General features: G+C 37.8%; 1 protein-coding gene across 1 annotated transcript in view; it reads right to left on the bottom strand.

Moving 5' to 3' along the window:
* Positions 1-108: 108 nt before the first annotated feature.
* Positions 109-14181, bottom strand: part of SACM1L (SAC1 like phosphatidylinositide phosphatase) — a 51693-nt gene continuing 37620 nt past the window's right edge. Inside the window, exons 12-20 of the mRNA XM_080933918.1 lie at positions 12864-12943; positions 10802-10900; positions 7786-7924; positions 5512-5581; positions 5326-5398; positions 4289-4382; positions 4073-4165; positions 3365-3422; positions 109-1870 (exon numbers count right to left, since the gene is read on the bottom strand). Of these exons, the coding sequence (XP_080790044.1) occupies positions 1734-1870; positions 3365-3422; positions 4073-4165; positions 4289-4382; positions 5326-5398; positions 5512-5581; positions 7786-7924; positions 10802-10900; positions 12864-12943 (843 nt within the window). The 3' untranslated portion in view covers positions 109-1733. The remainder of the gene's footprint in view (positions 1871-3364; positions 3423-4072; positions 4166-4288; positions 4383-5325; positions 5399-5511; positions 5582-7785; positions 7925-10801; positions 10901-12863; positions 12944-14181) is intronic.

The raw sequence follows: 14181 nt of genomic DNA, 5'->3' as shown, positions 1-14181 counted from the left end.
CAGTTTAGATCTTGTTTACTTTTATAGTTACTAATATTTCTAGAATGATCAAACATTAAGATTTAAAAAATACCCATGATAAAAACAGAGAAACAATACTAGCAGTGGTTAGAAAAGAATATGGCATTTTATTTTTGCATACGGATGTACAGTACAGGAGTTAAACGATCACTGCAGGACTCTCAAACACTGATCACTTGCAGCCTAACCCTCCGACACTAGTCCTGTCAAAGCAGCCACACTAATGGTTCAGATTTGGTGTTTGCTACAGATGTCGACTTGAAATGCTTCCTGTAAAATGCCCAGTAACTTTTGAATGATATATTACAGTAGACATGGCTGGGCTTCAATGCTCCATCATTGGAACAAACTATGTGTATTTACATGTCAGAACAGGTGGCTCTATTTACTTACCCTATTGTGAGTTTTAATGACTGATTTTAAGCTACAAGATTTTCCCAGAGTTTCTAAAAGCAAATACTCTTGTTTATAAAAGATAATGTTGAAAAAGGTAATGTTAAAGGCGCTTTTAGAAATATTTAAGGATAACATAAAGTACTATTAGAAAAAAACTCTACATATTTTAAAGCAAAACACTGATGTACCATAGCAGTGTTTAACTGACTTGTTCTAAGATAGTGCAATGATATTTATATACTGATCTAATATCTAAACCTCATAATTACAATTTTAATATATAACCTGTCTCACAACTATGCACAGCTTCAAGCGTAGTTTTCTGTCTGTTGGTCCTTGATTTGGAGAACTATGGCTGCCTGGAAGCACTAAATTTCAGACACTTATTGACAGCCAACATAAACCTTGACAGGGTGATAAAGCCAGAGTGCCATGCATGGAAAAGCAATTGCTACCCCAAGTGTGAATCAAATCCAACACGAGACCTTCTGAGGTCTGCATGTCTCAATGAGTAACCAATAATGACAATTAAAAAATCCTAAAAGAGATGAGAAGCAGCAACTGGACAATCTAGTGTATTTTCCACAATGGAGCAGTTCTTAAAAGGAGGCGACTTTAGAACTTTAGCATAAGAGACAGACTTTACATTCTTTGATTTCATTTATATCTTTTTAAAAAGATAAATATATCTGAACTTTTCATGACATTTAAGCTGCTAGGGCACCACAGCAGCTCAATCTGGCTGAAGCCATGAGGCAGCTACTAAAAATTTCAAATGACTCTAGATCCCATTCTCCTCTTCCTTTCTGTGAAATTACAACTTAGCAAACTACTTGACCTTTAAGAGACATTCTATAAGCATAGCAGAATTAGCATTATTAAAGTCTTAAGAAAAGCCCAAAGATACATGGAAAATATGCTTGCCAACAGTGCCAACATTGCTTTACAATGGCAATAATGAAACAGAGCTAGAAAAATAATTTTGTTTTAAATAATGAAAGAAGTTAAAATTTTTAAAATATATTACTTATCTGTGAACTTCTGACTTGACAGTGAATAGATTTCTTGCTGAATTTAAGCTACATTTTAATTATACTATAGCTTCAAATTATAAATATAACCATCCCAACAGTAATGAGATCATCAAAGCAGTAATATCAGATCAATTCTAAGACATCACCCAGCCCAAACCATAAGAGGTACTTTGGATAAAGGCTTTAAGAAGACCTTGGGCTCACGTGGAAAGCAGGTCAGTAAAGACTCCAGTTCTGCATCATGGAGTCTTCCAAGCCGAGCCGCTTTCCACACACACAAATTCAGTCTATCTTTTCTTTCTGGACCAGTCTGGGAGCATCAACAAAATCTTTACCATTGTAAAGAATAATAAAAAATGTTCCAATGCTTGCAACTCCCCAGAAGAGGACATATGCCAGTGTCTCTGTCCAAGTATCACCTGTTGACATTAAAAGCAGAGATGATGCATCAATCGTTGATACCAGATCTACTGGTCAGTTGCATAGCACAATTTCACACTCAAGTTTATCTGCATGTTCACAAGAAAAATACAACATCTAAAGTTTTAAACCAGGGGGTCTCAATTCTGCAAGGCTTGATAAACTATCAGCAGTGGACCCTAAGAATATGTTGCCTCCGTGACAAGTTCCCAGCAATACTGATGTATTTACAGACGTCATGTTGTGAGAACTGGACTACTCTTTCAAACAACCACACAAATGATAATTATCATTGAGATTAAATGCTTTACTAGCACAAGAACCTAACAGTTTAATCACAGTTCTATAATTGATGCACTATTATTAAATACCTATACAAAACACACTTTACAGAATGTACATTTTTAAACTCAACTATATAAATCATAAAAATTGCAACAGTTTTTAACACAACTATGCAGCACCCATGAAGCAAAGACCTATTTGTTTTTCTCTTTGAAGAGCTAAGCCTTGGCTCACTTCTCTCCTCTATCTGCTGGCCTCAAGTGTGAAGAAGCAAATGCAGAGTCAAATGGCCAATAAGGTCATTCAAGGGAAGGAAGCCATACCACATCAGAGGTTATGATGCATCTATGTTCCCTCTTGAAAACCTTAGCCACCCCTATCCGCATGCATTATCTGATAGGACACTACCCACAGCATTCAGTATTATTTTTACTCAAAATTATCCCCAAATTTGCAACATTATGAAGGGTGAACTTATTTCTAGCAGGCAGAATGACAATTTTCATCTTGCCTAAGTATGTTCTCTACAATTATTATATATTATTTTGGTAACAAGAAAAAAAAATTATAAAAACCTTAGGCTAAAAAACAGGGCCAGTCAGATGGCTTAGTAGCTAAAGGTACTTGTTTTGCAAGCCTAGTAACCTGAGTTTGACCCCTGTATGTAAAAATCGGGAGAACTAATCCCACAAAGTTGTCATCTGACCCCTATCTGCATGTGCACCCCTCAAGTGACAACAGTAATTGAAGGTACTGGGGAAGATAAGGGAGAAGAAGAACCACTAATGCACTTCATTTGAAAGTGCCACGATACCAAATAGCCTGTGTGTTAATTTAAAATAAAAAAGAAAGAAAATGAAATTCTAAACAAAGAATCACCACTACCACTAATGACAATGACAAGAATGGAGAACTAGTAGAAATCAAAGATGCGCCTTAGTGCACAGTGATGTCTAGCACTACACACACACATACAAAATAAAATCTGATTATCAAACTACTTACTAAACTTAATAGGTAAACATCTAGTGCAGAGTATACTCAAGACTCAAATGTATTATCTCCAACACTCAGGATGCTGAGGTTTTTTTTTTTTTTTTTAGTTTAAGGCCAGCTTGATCTACAGAGAGAATTCCAAGCCAGACAGAGATAAACAAGACCCCCAAATCAAAAAAAAAAAAAGAAAAGAAACAAAAGAGTCCACTTACCAGCCATAAGCAAACAGATAATGCACATTGAAAAGGCAACAACCATGATGATAGGCAACTGAAAAATATAATTGAAAGACACCACTGTGAGGAATAATCAGTGGTTATAAAACCACAGGTCCACTTAGCCTAGAAAAGCTCAAAACTTCTTTTGCAGGCTCATACACACAATGTTTTTTGTGGGGGAAGGGAGGTCTGTTTTAAACCAAACACCACTATTTATGGCTTCAATCAGTGACAAAAGTCTTCATACTGATAAAGGTATGAGATCTAAAGAAGAAAGGACACGTCTGCTCCAAACCTGGCCAAATACTATACAGAACAACAGACCTCTCTGCCATCCAGACACTTTGCCCTAGAGAAGCTGCAGAGTCTTGTGAATAAAGGAGCAAAGAGAAGCAAAGTTTCCCAGACACACTTTGCCTTTCATTTACAAATTTATCTAGCAATTCCCTAATCACAAGAGGACTGAAGTTCTCCTGAGAAAAGAACTGTGTTCGTTCACAAAAAGAATGTATGGTAGAGTTATGAAAGAAAGCAGATACTCAAAGTTATTTTTCCTATACTCTAGTCTTTTCTTCAGGAGAGAAAAATAAGTATATATTACACTTATAACAGCATGCAATATTTTCAACAGAGGTGTTTTTTTTTTTTATATACCTGCAGATATAATACTTCCAATCCTAAAAATCACAGAAAGTTTCTTACCGCCAGGAATTTCCAGTCCCTTGGAACACTTAAAGGACTGTGAGATTCTAGTTCATCCACTGAATAGTTTCCGAGAAATAAGTCTATGGAATCCTAGAAAATAAAGAACAAAATTGTGAACTTTCCAAACTTAATTTGACTTCATTGAGCAATAATGAAAAGAGATAACTATTCAATGACAAATAAACAAACAGAACCCATTAAATATAAACGTACTTGTCTAAATCCATCAGAAAAGTTGTTCTTGTAATACCGTAATAATGAGTTGAAGCCATCCATTAAAAGTCCCAACTGAGTTCTTTTTCCAGTTCTGGTTAAAAAAAGATCCAGTTTTAAATTATATATAAGCATACTAAATTATCAGTTTTATGACCCATGACTTATAGAAATACATGAGCAGCAAAGATATTAAAAATTATCCCGGAAAATATAGACATGTACAAGTCACTAGCAAGAAATATATATAGTTGTCTCTTTGTATCTATAAAGAACCCTATTACACACTATAGATGTTCAAGTCCCTCATATACAAAGGCATAATGTTTTCAACACACCCTATTCACGCCTTCTTATCATTTCTGTTACTTATGATGTCTGATGCAATGCAAGTATGAAGCAAATAGATACAGTCCTGTATTACGGAGGAAACAATGATACAGGAAAAAATTTGCACATGCTCAGTACAGACACAAATACTTTATGAATACTTTGGCTAGTGGTTGGCTGAATTCATTGATACAATCCATGGATAAGAAGGTCAATTGTATTTGTTCTCTAAAATATCACCAAAGACACAAGAAAGTGAAATAGTTTTAGCTATACAAAAACAAGAACTATGAAGAAAAGTACAGCCCATATTGGGAGGTATAAAACAGCACAGAACTAGGAACCACATTTGCTCCCAAGGAATCTCTACAGTGTTTCAGTAAAGACCCAAAGGTACTGAGAACAAATGACAGGACCAGGTAGGAACATGGGAGCTTTGCAGAGGTGCAGCTCATAGGCTGTGTCCCAAACCTGTGCAATCAGACTGGCCACTGAGGTGCAAAGTGATCAGACTGCCCCAAGGAGGCTAGAAACTCACCAGTGCCCAAGCTTTGTTTTCAGCGATCCTGACATGACAGCTCTAGTGAGGCCCAGGTGTTTTGTTTATAAAACTGTTTCCTGAAAGCTGACCACAGAACCACAAAACTCCAAAATGCACTGGGACTACAGGCCACTGATGTGGAACACAAGTAAAAAGTGTGGCTTACCTTGTAAAGTCAGTCTTCAAGGCACCGGTTCCTGCATACTGTTTGGCACAAGCATTAGCATTATCGGCCCAGGCTTTGGGAAAAACAAACAAAAACAGCTGATACTGATTAAGGTGTCAACTAAAATTTTAATACAAGATATTAATTTCAAAATTTGAACAAATTTGGTCCTAAGATAGTACCTACCATTTTTGTAAATCTTCTCAAATTCATCTTGTTCTTCAAGCTTTTGTCCCACATGCAAAACTCCTAGTCTCTAGAATAAGAATCACATCCATATTTATGAGAGTTTAGCAGACCTGATTTAGGAAGGAAAGGTTGTATTCTCCAAATCCTATCATGGGGGGTTCTTTCCCTGTTAGTGCAAAGCACAGGTGTGCTTCAGCTTGCTAGAGCTCTTGTCAACCACAAAAGACTGTGGGAAGCCCCAGAACAACAGGGATAATGGTGCTCGGGGAGAAGGAAAAGTAAAAGCTGCTATGAGACTGACGTCTTAACTCCCTCCTTCCCTTCCATTCCATCTAACCTCCTCAGCTCTTACACCCCAGGCTTCCATATTCAGGTCGCAGAAGTCTTTCCACCCCAAGGACCTCTAAGAATCTGATGAGTACTACATATCAATCCTCCCCCAAACTGCACCCACACATGAGCTTATAAGATGTGCACACACACACACCCTTTAATAAAATTTCAAGGGTTGCTGAGTCCCTAAATCCCCTTCTCTATGGACTCTTTGGGGTCTACCAACCACATATTGAGAAGCCATGTCCTCAATTTTATTTCATCAGCCCTTTGAACCACCTCAGATAACACTGTCTTGATCAGTGTGAGGCACAATGCCCTCAGGAGCATTTGGCTGAGCAAAAACTGCCCCAATAGAGTTCCCACGATAGCTGATGAGACTGCCTCAAAGACTTCTGTCCACAGATGCTCTGACGTTCATTACATTCCGCCAAATTGTGTCTACCATGTGAACTAAATTACAGAACTAATTCAGGAGGCTGTTTAATCTGCCATGGGACCAAACCATTCCTAACCCTTTTCAATTGAAAATGATGGCTGGAGTATCTTCACTAGACTGATATGACAGCACAAACCAGGGACTGCTCATCACTCCTTTGGCACAGTTACTTTATGACTCAAGAAAAATACATTCTAAAGCAGAAAACAAAATTTCATGAGTATTAGAAAATTGTTATATTCTGGGTTTTTTTTTTTTGTCTTTTAAATACTTACAAATTTTTATCTAGACATTTGAAACATACTTTGTTCCTCACAACAAATGCCAATGTAACTTAGAAATCTAGGCTCGCCATTCACATGTATACACACACACACACACACACACACACACACACACGTATATATAAATGAATAGGAATGTATATATATAAAGACACTGTTTGCATTTACTTTTTCTCCTTAGCACAGTCTTAATAATAAAGCAATTATGTAAGAAACTTTAAACTAAGAAGCTAAAGCTCCTTCCTTCTCTCTGCACCTGACAATGGCTATAACTAGCTGCTTCAGGTTCCTGATGCATTGATACCCTCATGCCATATAACAATTTCCTCCAAGGTAAAGCATTCCATATTGCAAGGAAGTTTCTTATGACTAAGGAAATATAAGCATGTCACTGGAACTGACCAGAACACTAGGTGTAACTGACTGTTCCTCCCCAACTTAAATAAATGGCAAGGACTGCTGAGACACCCTTAAAACCACAAGATGGCTGGAAGAGACTCTTAGCCTTTCAAGCTGCCTGCAAATCAGGTAGTATCAGCCCCCAGGTTTGCGGTATCATGACCCATCGTCTGGTGTTAGGGTGGGCTTTCAGTTACCACTGTGTTTGAGTGATTTCTGCTCCCGTAAGGATCCTGTAACCGCAATAAACGCAGATTCACTAAGTTGGACTTCAGTGGTTACCCTTACTTTGTTCTGTTGTGGATTCCTATCTGGAATGAATACACATTTTGTTCATGTCTCCCCAGGGATACATTCATGAGATATTTTACAGGGATGGACTACAACCTGGAACTGTGAACTAGAATAAACCTCTGCTCCCTAAATTGATTTTGTCAGCTTACTTAGTCAAAGTGATTGGAAAGACAACTAAAACCCAAAGGAAAGTATTCAAGTTAATAATAGTATAACTAGATACATTCTCTATAGTATTACTTAAAGCCTCCAAATACAGTAATACAAATGGCTTAATAAATTATAGTTCAATATATACTATTAAACCTATGATTACATAAATACTAAAGGAAAATGGTACAGTAAAAACTACAAATATGTTCTGATGGTAGTTATGGATAACTTGTACACCAACAATGGCAAGGTACAAATAAAAATGTCAGGTTAGGGTGCAGGCAATGTGAGTGCTTTTTGCTGCTGCTTTTCAAAAGTAAAGGTTCTTTACTTTTTAAACTACATTCTTTTCAATAAAGCCATAGTCACCTGCAGCTGAGCCTGAAGGGAGCGTCGAGCTAATAAACTCTGTATCACGTTCGTTCTGTCTAGACAATCCATGCAGTTGCTTCGGAAAACTCCTTCCTGGTTTGTCACCACCTTGCCGGCAGAGTCTACTAAGAAATAACTGAAACACATTTGTGTGAGCACTCCTATGCCACAGTGCACTAAACACATTTGTGTGAGCACTCCTATACCAATGTACACTAAACAAACACATCAATGACATTGCTCTTAGTACACAGGTTTCACAGGACGACCTTCATAAAACCATCAGTCACAAGGTCAGATGGAGTACACAGTCAAGCATTTTTTTCTACACAAAATGGGAATATAAATAGTTGAGGTAATAAACCCTTTTCCAAAACAGCTTTTAAAGAAGTCATCACACACAGAGCTGAGAGAACAGTGAAGGAAACCATTGCTATGAAAACCAACCATATTTCCTAAGATCCCTTTAACATGATATTTCACCATGTTCCAACATAGAAATCCCTATTAGAGCTGAGTTACAAATAAAAATTCTTAGCCCTAACAATCAACAGAGTCAGAACCTTCAGAAGCAAAGGTTGGAAAAAGCACTTAAAATGTTTTTCCCCTCTTTTAAAATGGATGACTATGCAAACAGAGAAAATAGGAAAATTACATTTTTTAAAATCCAATTTTCCTCTACCCTGATCACTCAAATATGTATATGGTAGCCAACATGGTGACAAGCTCCTGTGATGTTTTTATTTTCTAACAAGATCCTCAGATAACACTATGAACTTAAAAAAAATTGACAACATGCAGTTGGTTAAGAGCATGGACCTTGGCAACCAACAATGTGTCGCCAGCCTTAGCACCCTGACCCATTTCCCAGATTATAACTTTAAACAGCAGGTTCTTAAGCTGCTCTAAGGTCTGAGTGAGAGACTAGCAATTTCTGTATGGCTCAGTTTGAAAACTAGAAAGTAAAATTATTCCCCCAAATCCAATGGTTTCATCAAATCTAAACTGAAATCATCATCTTAGGAAGAAGGGCATTGAAAAAGGTACTAGACAGCCACTTTTGTCTTTGCTATATAAGTGAAGCTGGCTCCAGCTAGGGAGCACTCATGCACGTGTGAGTGTGAACTCACACAAGGTCACTAGCATATATACAGGTAATTTATAACCTTACTGCACAGAAAAGCCTACTATTATTAGTACTTCACAGCCCTTTAAGGGTGTCCATCAGGCCCCGAGATCATGTGGCTAATTAGGAATGATCTGAGACACAGTGGGAACCGAGAAGACAGATTCCATCTACTACCAAAAAAGCCACTGGAAAAAATACTATCTCGACAGGTCTCCCAAATCCCTCTAGTAAATGTTCCAGCCAGTCTGAGGAGCACAGTGAGCAACAGAGACAGAGGCCTGGAGTCAATCCCCCTCTGATACGCTTTTTTTGGTGGCGTTTTACTTTTTAAAACAACTGTTACAGAATATTTGATCACACTGTGAAACCCAAGATTGTATACTAGAAAAACCTGTCTCCAGTTGTGGTGTGGCTCAGCCCTACTACAGACTTTTAATCCATGAGTTTTTTGGTTATAGTAAACAAGATTAATATAGTCAATCACAGGCCAAGAGATGGAGCAAGCAACCAGTTGAGAGGGAGTGAGCTTAGGGAAATACCATGAGGTTGGATAGAGAGATGCACAGAAAGTAAAAAGGAAGGGCATTTAGTTTGAAGGGCTTTTAAGAGCATGTGGAGAAAAAGAATGAGCTTTTTCCTTCTGGCATGTCAGTTGAGTAGAAAGATCAGCTAAGTGCTTTCTTTCTCTGTCTCTCTCAGCTAGCTGGCTTTCACCACAGAGTCTGCCTCTGAAGTCTTTATTTGGTAAACTGAATGTTTGGGATTGTGTTTTTTAAAAACAACAAACAAGGTATCTGTTTGCCCTGGCTGTCCTGGAACTCCCAATATAGAAAAAGCCAGAGATCATAGGAGATCATCCTACGTCTGCCTCCAAGTGCTGGGATTAAAGGTGTGCACCATTGCACTCAGCCCTATTCTTGCATGACAGCAATTACTGAGGAACCCAGGGAGCCATCCCCTCTATCAAGAAAGCCAAGCCCAGCCAGTCTCTTCTCTAATAGCCAACCACAGTACAAGTCTATCTATCACCCTTCACTAGCTGTGCTCATGACAATGTCACAGGAAAAAAATTAAACTACAGTTGATGGCTATGTATATTAACATATTTTAAAAACCAAACAAATGCTCAGAGAGATCATTGAAATTTCAAAGTACATTTGGTGTACTGTGTACAAAAAGGACATGTGGAGTGCCAGGCTAGAACTCACAGAGGTAAAGCAAGATGATATAACGGCATATAAATTGTTTTAGCCTGAAAATAAGCAAGATTGATATATGTACAGGGAACAATAAACCATTACACTAAAACATGCAGTAAACATTCAAAAAGCACCACAGTGATGTTTGAATCTTTTGTTCCACTAATCCTACATGGAAGAGTTTTTTCCCCTAGGTAAAATTTTAACACAGTGAAAAGATAAACACATATTCATCCAAACTGAACCCCTTGCAGCTCTCTTTCAGAGATATGGAAAGGACCCAGACACTCTGTAATGAGAAGCATCCACTTACAGCTGTGCTGTGACCTAACAGGCTGCAGAGAAGACACAAAAACTGTCACCACAAAGGCTCCTAACAGAATGGTGTGACAAAATGACAGACCACTAAAAACAAAATAGTAAGTAATAAACCAACTGCGATTATGTAAAAATTTGGAAAATATTATGGATAGTCCTAACATTCGCTCATTTGTAAGAATTTAGAGTTATTCTTCAATCAACAACACTCTTCTAATACAAAAAAATTAAAATATCAGCATATATATAAGCACTGACAACCCAGTGAAACAGCCTCACAATCCACTAAATTACATATAATTAATAAGACTGGCTTATATACAACTCTCTCTTTCCCTTACTGCTCTAAAGAAGTAATATGGCTTACCTTAATTCATCCTGCATTTCTGCTACTTGATCCAATAGAATACTCAGTCTATCCCATCTCATATTTTTACACTCCTTATGGAAGTCAAAGGCAACATATCTAACCAAAAAAAAACAAAAACAAAAACAAACCCATACTCAGAAACTGATGAGACCATTTAATTTTCTTCTATTAATAACACCCCATAAGGTGATTTTTCTATATCAGAACATGCATAATGCTTAGGAATATAGAACCTTCTTCATATTGGGCTTACCACCACCACCACCACCACCACCACAACACACACACACACACACACACACACACACACACACACACACACACACCATGCTCAAATCGATGGTGGAGGACATATTAATAAATTATAAAATAAAATTTATTTTTATGTTATTCTAGAGACCTGCAAATGATAGTAGAGAAACACAGCAAATGTGAGGGAAGCAGACAAATTGTGAAGTACTGAGGTATATATTTCAAGAGGGTATACAATCTACTGAATAACATTTATTGTCTATCCCTGCATGCAAACAATGTGATTTCTTTCTTACCATTTCCAGGTCAGTATGCTCAAAGTATTGAAACTCAGCTCAGTCCATAGAGGACTGGTTATCTGTTGTGTACTAGGAGTTGTAAGAAGTGCGGGGAAGCAAGACAATCCATCTGGTGTTAGCTACTGCCCAACTCAACCACCCCCAACTCTCAAAATATCACTTTCCTTTACCAACATCTATACATACATATGTAGGTGCAAAGAAAATTTTGTCAACCTTTACAATTACCTAATATTTAAGAAGTACAACTCTAAAGCTAGGTTATATCTAAATGTGATGGTGTCCTACCATTGGTCACCTCCCTTGAGAAGGGGGAAAATCATTAGCCAAGCCATGACAGTCAATGTAGAGACTGGCTACATGAAGTAAGGCATACACCTCATACTCCTGCTCAGGGATCACTTCGAGCAGGAGGCCTGGAAGGACTGTGCTCCCATCTGAAGAGTGAAATGCAGACAAAGCATCCACTGCTGTGCCCTTGCTCTACCCACAGTATAAGATTCTAGCATGTAAGAGACTCCACCACCTCAACAGTTCTTAAGAGAGACTCATAACCCCCAAATATTAGCACAAAAATACATGTGGGCTAATGGCAGGAAGCAAGAAAGGGATCCTAAAAAACCTTAATAAAAGTAGCACTGAGAGTAAGTTATTTTAGTGCTGTGATTAGAATTATCAACTGTAGCCTTGGTTTCAACAGACCATCACAGGGTATCTAAAACCACTGCCTTGTGACTTATCAAACAGGTGAAGATACTGCTTCAAGATAAGGGTACCACACAAGCTAAACTGACCCAACTGATGAACTGGTAAAGACCACATCAAAAGTTCTCAGTTTCACATTAAAAACTGAAATTCATAAGACTGAAGAGATGATGCAACAGTTAAGAGCACTGGCTGCTCTTCTAGAAAACCCAGGTTTGATTACCAACACCCACATGGCAGTTCACAACCCTCTGTTGACTTTTCTTCCAGAGCATTCAGTACTCCTGGCTTCAGTGGGCACTGCATGCATGTAATACAGATATACATGCATGCATGTAATGCAGATATGCATATAGGCAAAATACTCATACACATAAAAGTTTAAAAATCTTTTAAAAACAAAAACTCATATTCATGACCTAATATGCCATTGCTCTGCAAAGCCTTGGTGAGATTTTAACCAGGGACCAAACATAAAATTACTCTGTGAAATAAATTGTATCAGAGAAAATTTCAAACCAACCAAAAGGAAAATTATGCTTTTATCTGGTACTAGAAATATGCAAAAGCTGAGGGCTAGAGCGATGGCTCAGTCGTCACAAGCACTTGCTGGTCCTCCAAATGACTCGTGTTCAGTAACCAGCATCCGTATTGGCTTGTTTACATCTGCCTCCATGGGCACTCCACATGCACACACACACATTCTTTTAAATGCAAGTTAAAATTTAACAGTATACTCTTATATTCATAGACATGAGTACACATGTGCCTTGGAAGATCTACAATAGACACCCATGAGATACCTGATCATCCCACTTCCCAAGGATGACACCATGTTTGCAAACGTTTGCTCAAGTGGTTTCTCAGATCCCTTGTGGTTTACCTGTAGAAAATTTAAAACAGCGTGACTTTCTACTTAGATAGTGATGCCAGGAAAATAAAAAGGACACTCTCAGCTTTCATTTTGGCACAGAAACACCAGAAAGAGGAGGAAGTTATCTGAACCAACTCTGTAGAACCTATGGAAACGCAATCAAAGTTTACAGCAACCAGTAAAAAGTCTATCAAGAAAAGGCCACCTTCCAACCACAGAACTCTGTCCTTTCTCCTCCATTACACATGGTGATGAGTTTTGTGGGAAATACTTGCAATCTTGTTTGTAGCTCCCTTTGTTAAACCAAGAGAAGCAGACCAGAACCAATGTCCACAAAACTGCACATACCCGAAGAACTAAATAATCTGTGTTGTATAACTGAATGAAGGTAAAAAATTATTGGACTAGTTGAAAAAGCTACAACTGCACTATTAGCCAATGGATACCTGGGACAAGAGATTCATTCTGGACAGAGGAATAAATCCCAGCAAACAAAGTGGTGCTCTTTAAAAATGTTCACAAGCAGCAGTGTCTATGAAAGACGTCAGAAAGCAACTTCCCTACTCAGACAAGAACCATGTCCAGAAAAACCTAATACTGCAGACACCACTGCCTGCTGCTCTTTAGCCTTGAAACATGTCTGGCTAGTGGGCAAATAAATGGCTGTCTCAGGGCAGAGTCAATTTGCAAAGAAAACATGTTATTTTGTTCTTTTGTCTTTTCTCAATTCCTAACATCCAATTAAATCTGTAAAAACAGTAGTTGAACATACTAAAAAGAGTCTTCAGTGAGCATATATGATGAGGAAAATCTTTGCAAAAGAGTCTGGAAAAGATCACACAATCAAATAGATTACTATGATCCTTAAAAATAATATTAAAAAAAATCTAACAAACCAACTGCAACCAGCTCTGGAAAAAAACCTGACCCCAGACTTACCATATTATAATAAGCCAGGATAAAATTTTTAAGGAAAATAGTCATACAAAGAAACAGAAAAAAAAAAAAGGTTTATCCAATACACCAGAATTTAAGAGATAAAACAAACAGTGGTAAATGGGAATTCATTACTGCAAATGCATATATTAAAAGCAAACACTATCTGGGTGCAGTACAGCATGCTTCTAATTCTAGCACTCAGGACAGAGGCAGGCAGATTTCTCTGAGTTCAATTCCCAGCACCCACATAGTGGCTCTCAACCATCTATACAGTTCTGGAGGATCTGATGTTAGTGTCTAGCTTCTGT

This window comes from Micromys minutus, assembly GCF_963924665.1.
Source record: "Micromys minutus genome assembly, chromosome: 21".
NCBI lineage: Eukaryota > Metazoa > Chordata > Mammalia > Rodentia > Muridae > Micromys > Micromys minutus.
This window is presented reverse-complemented; position numbering and strand designations above follow the sequence as displayed.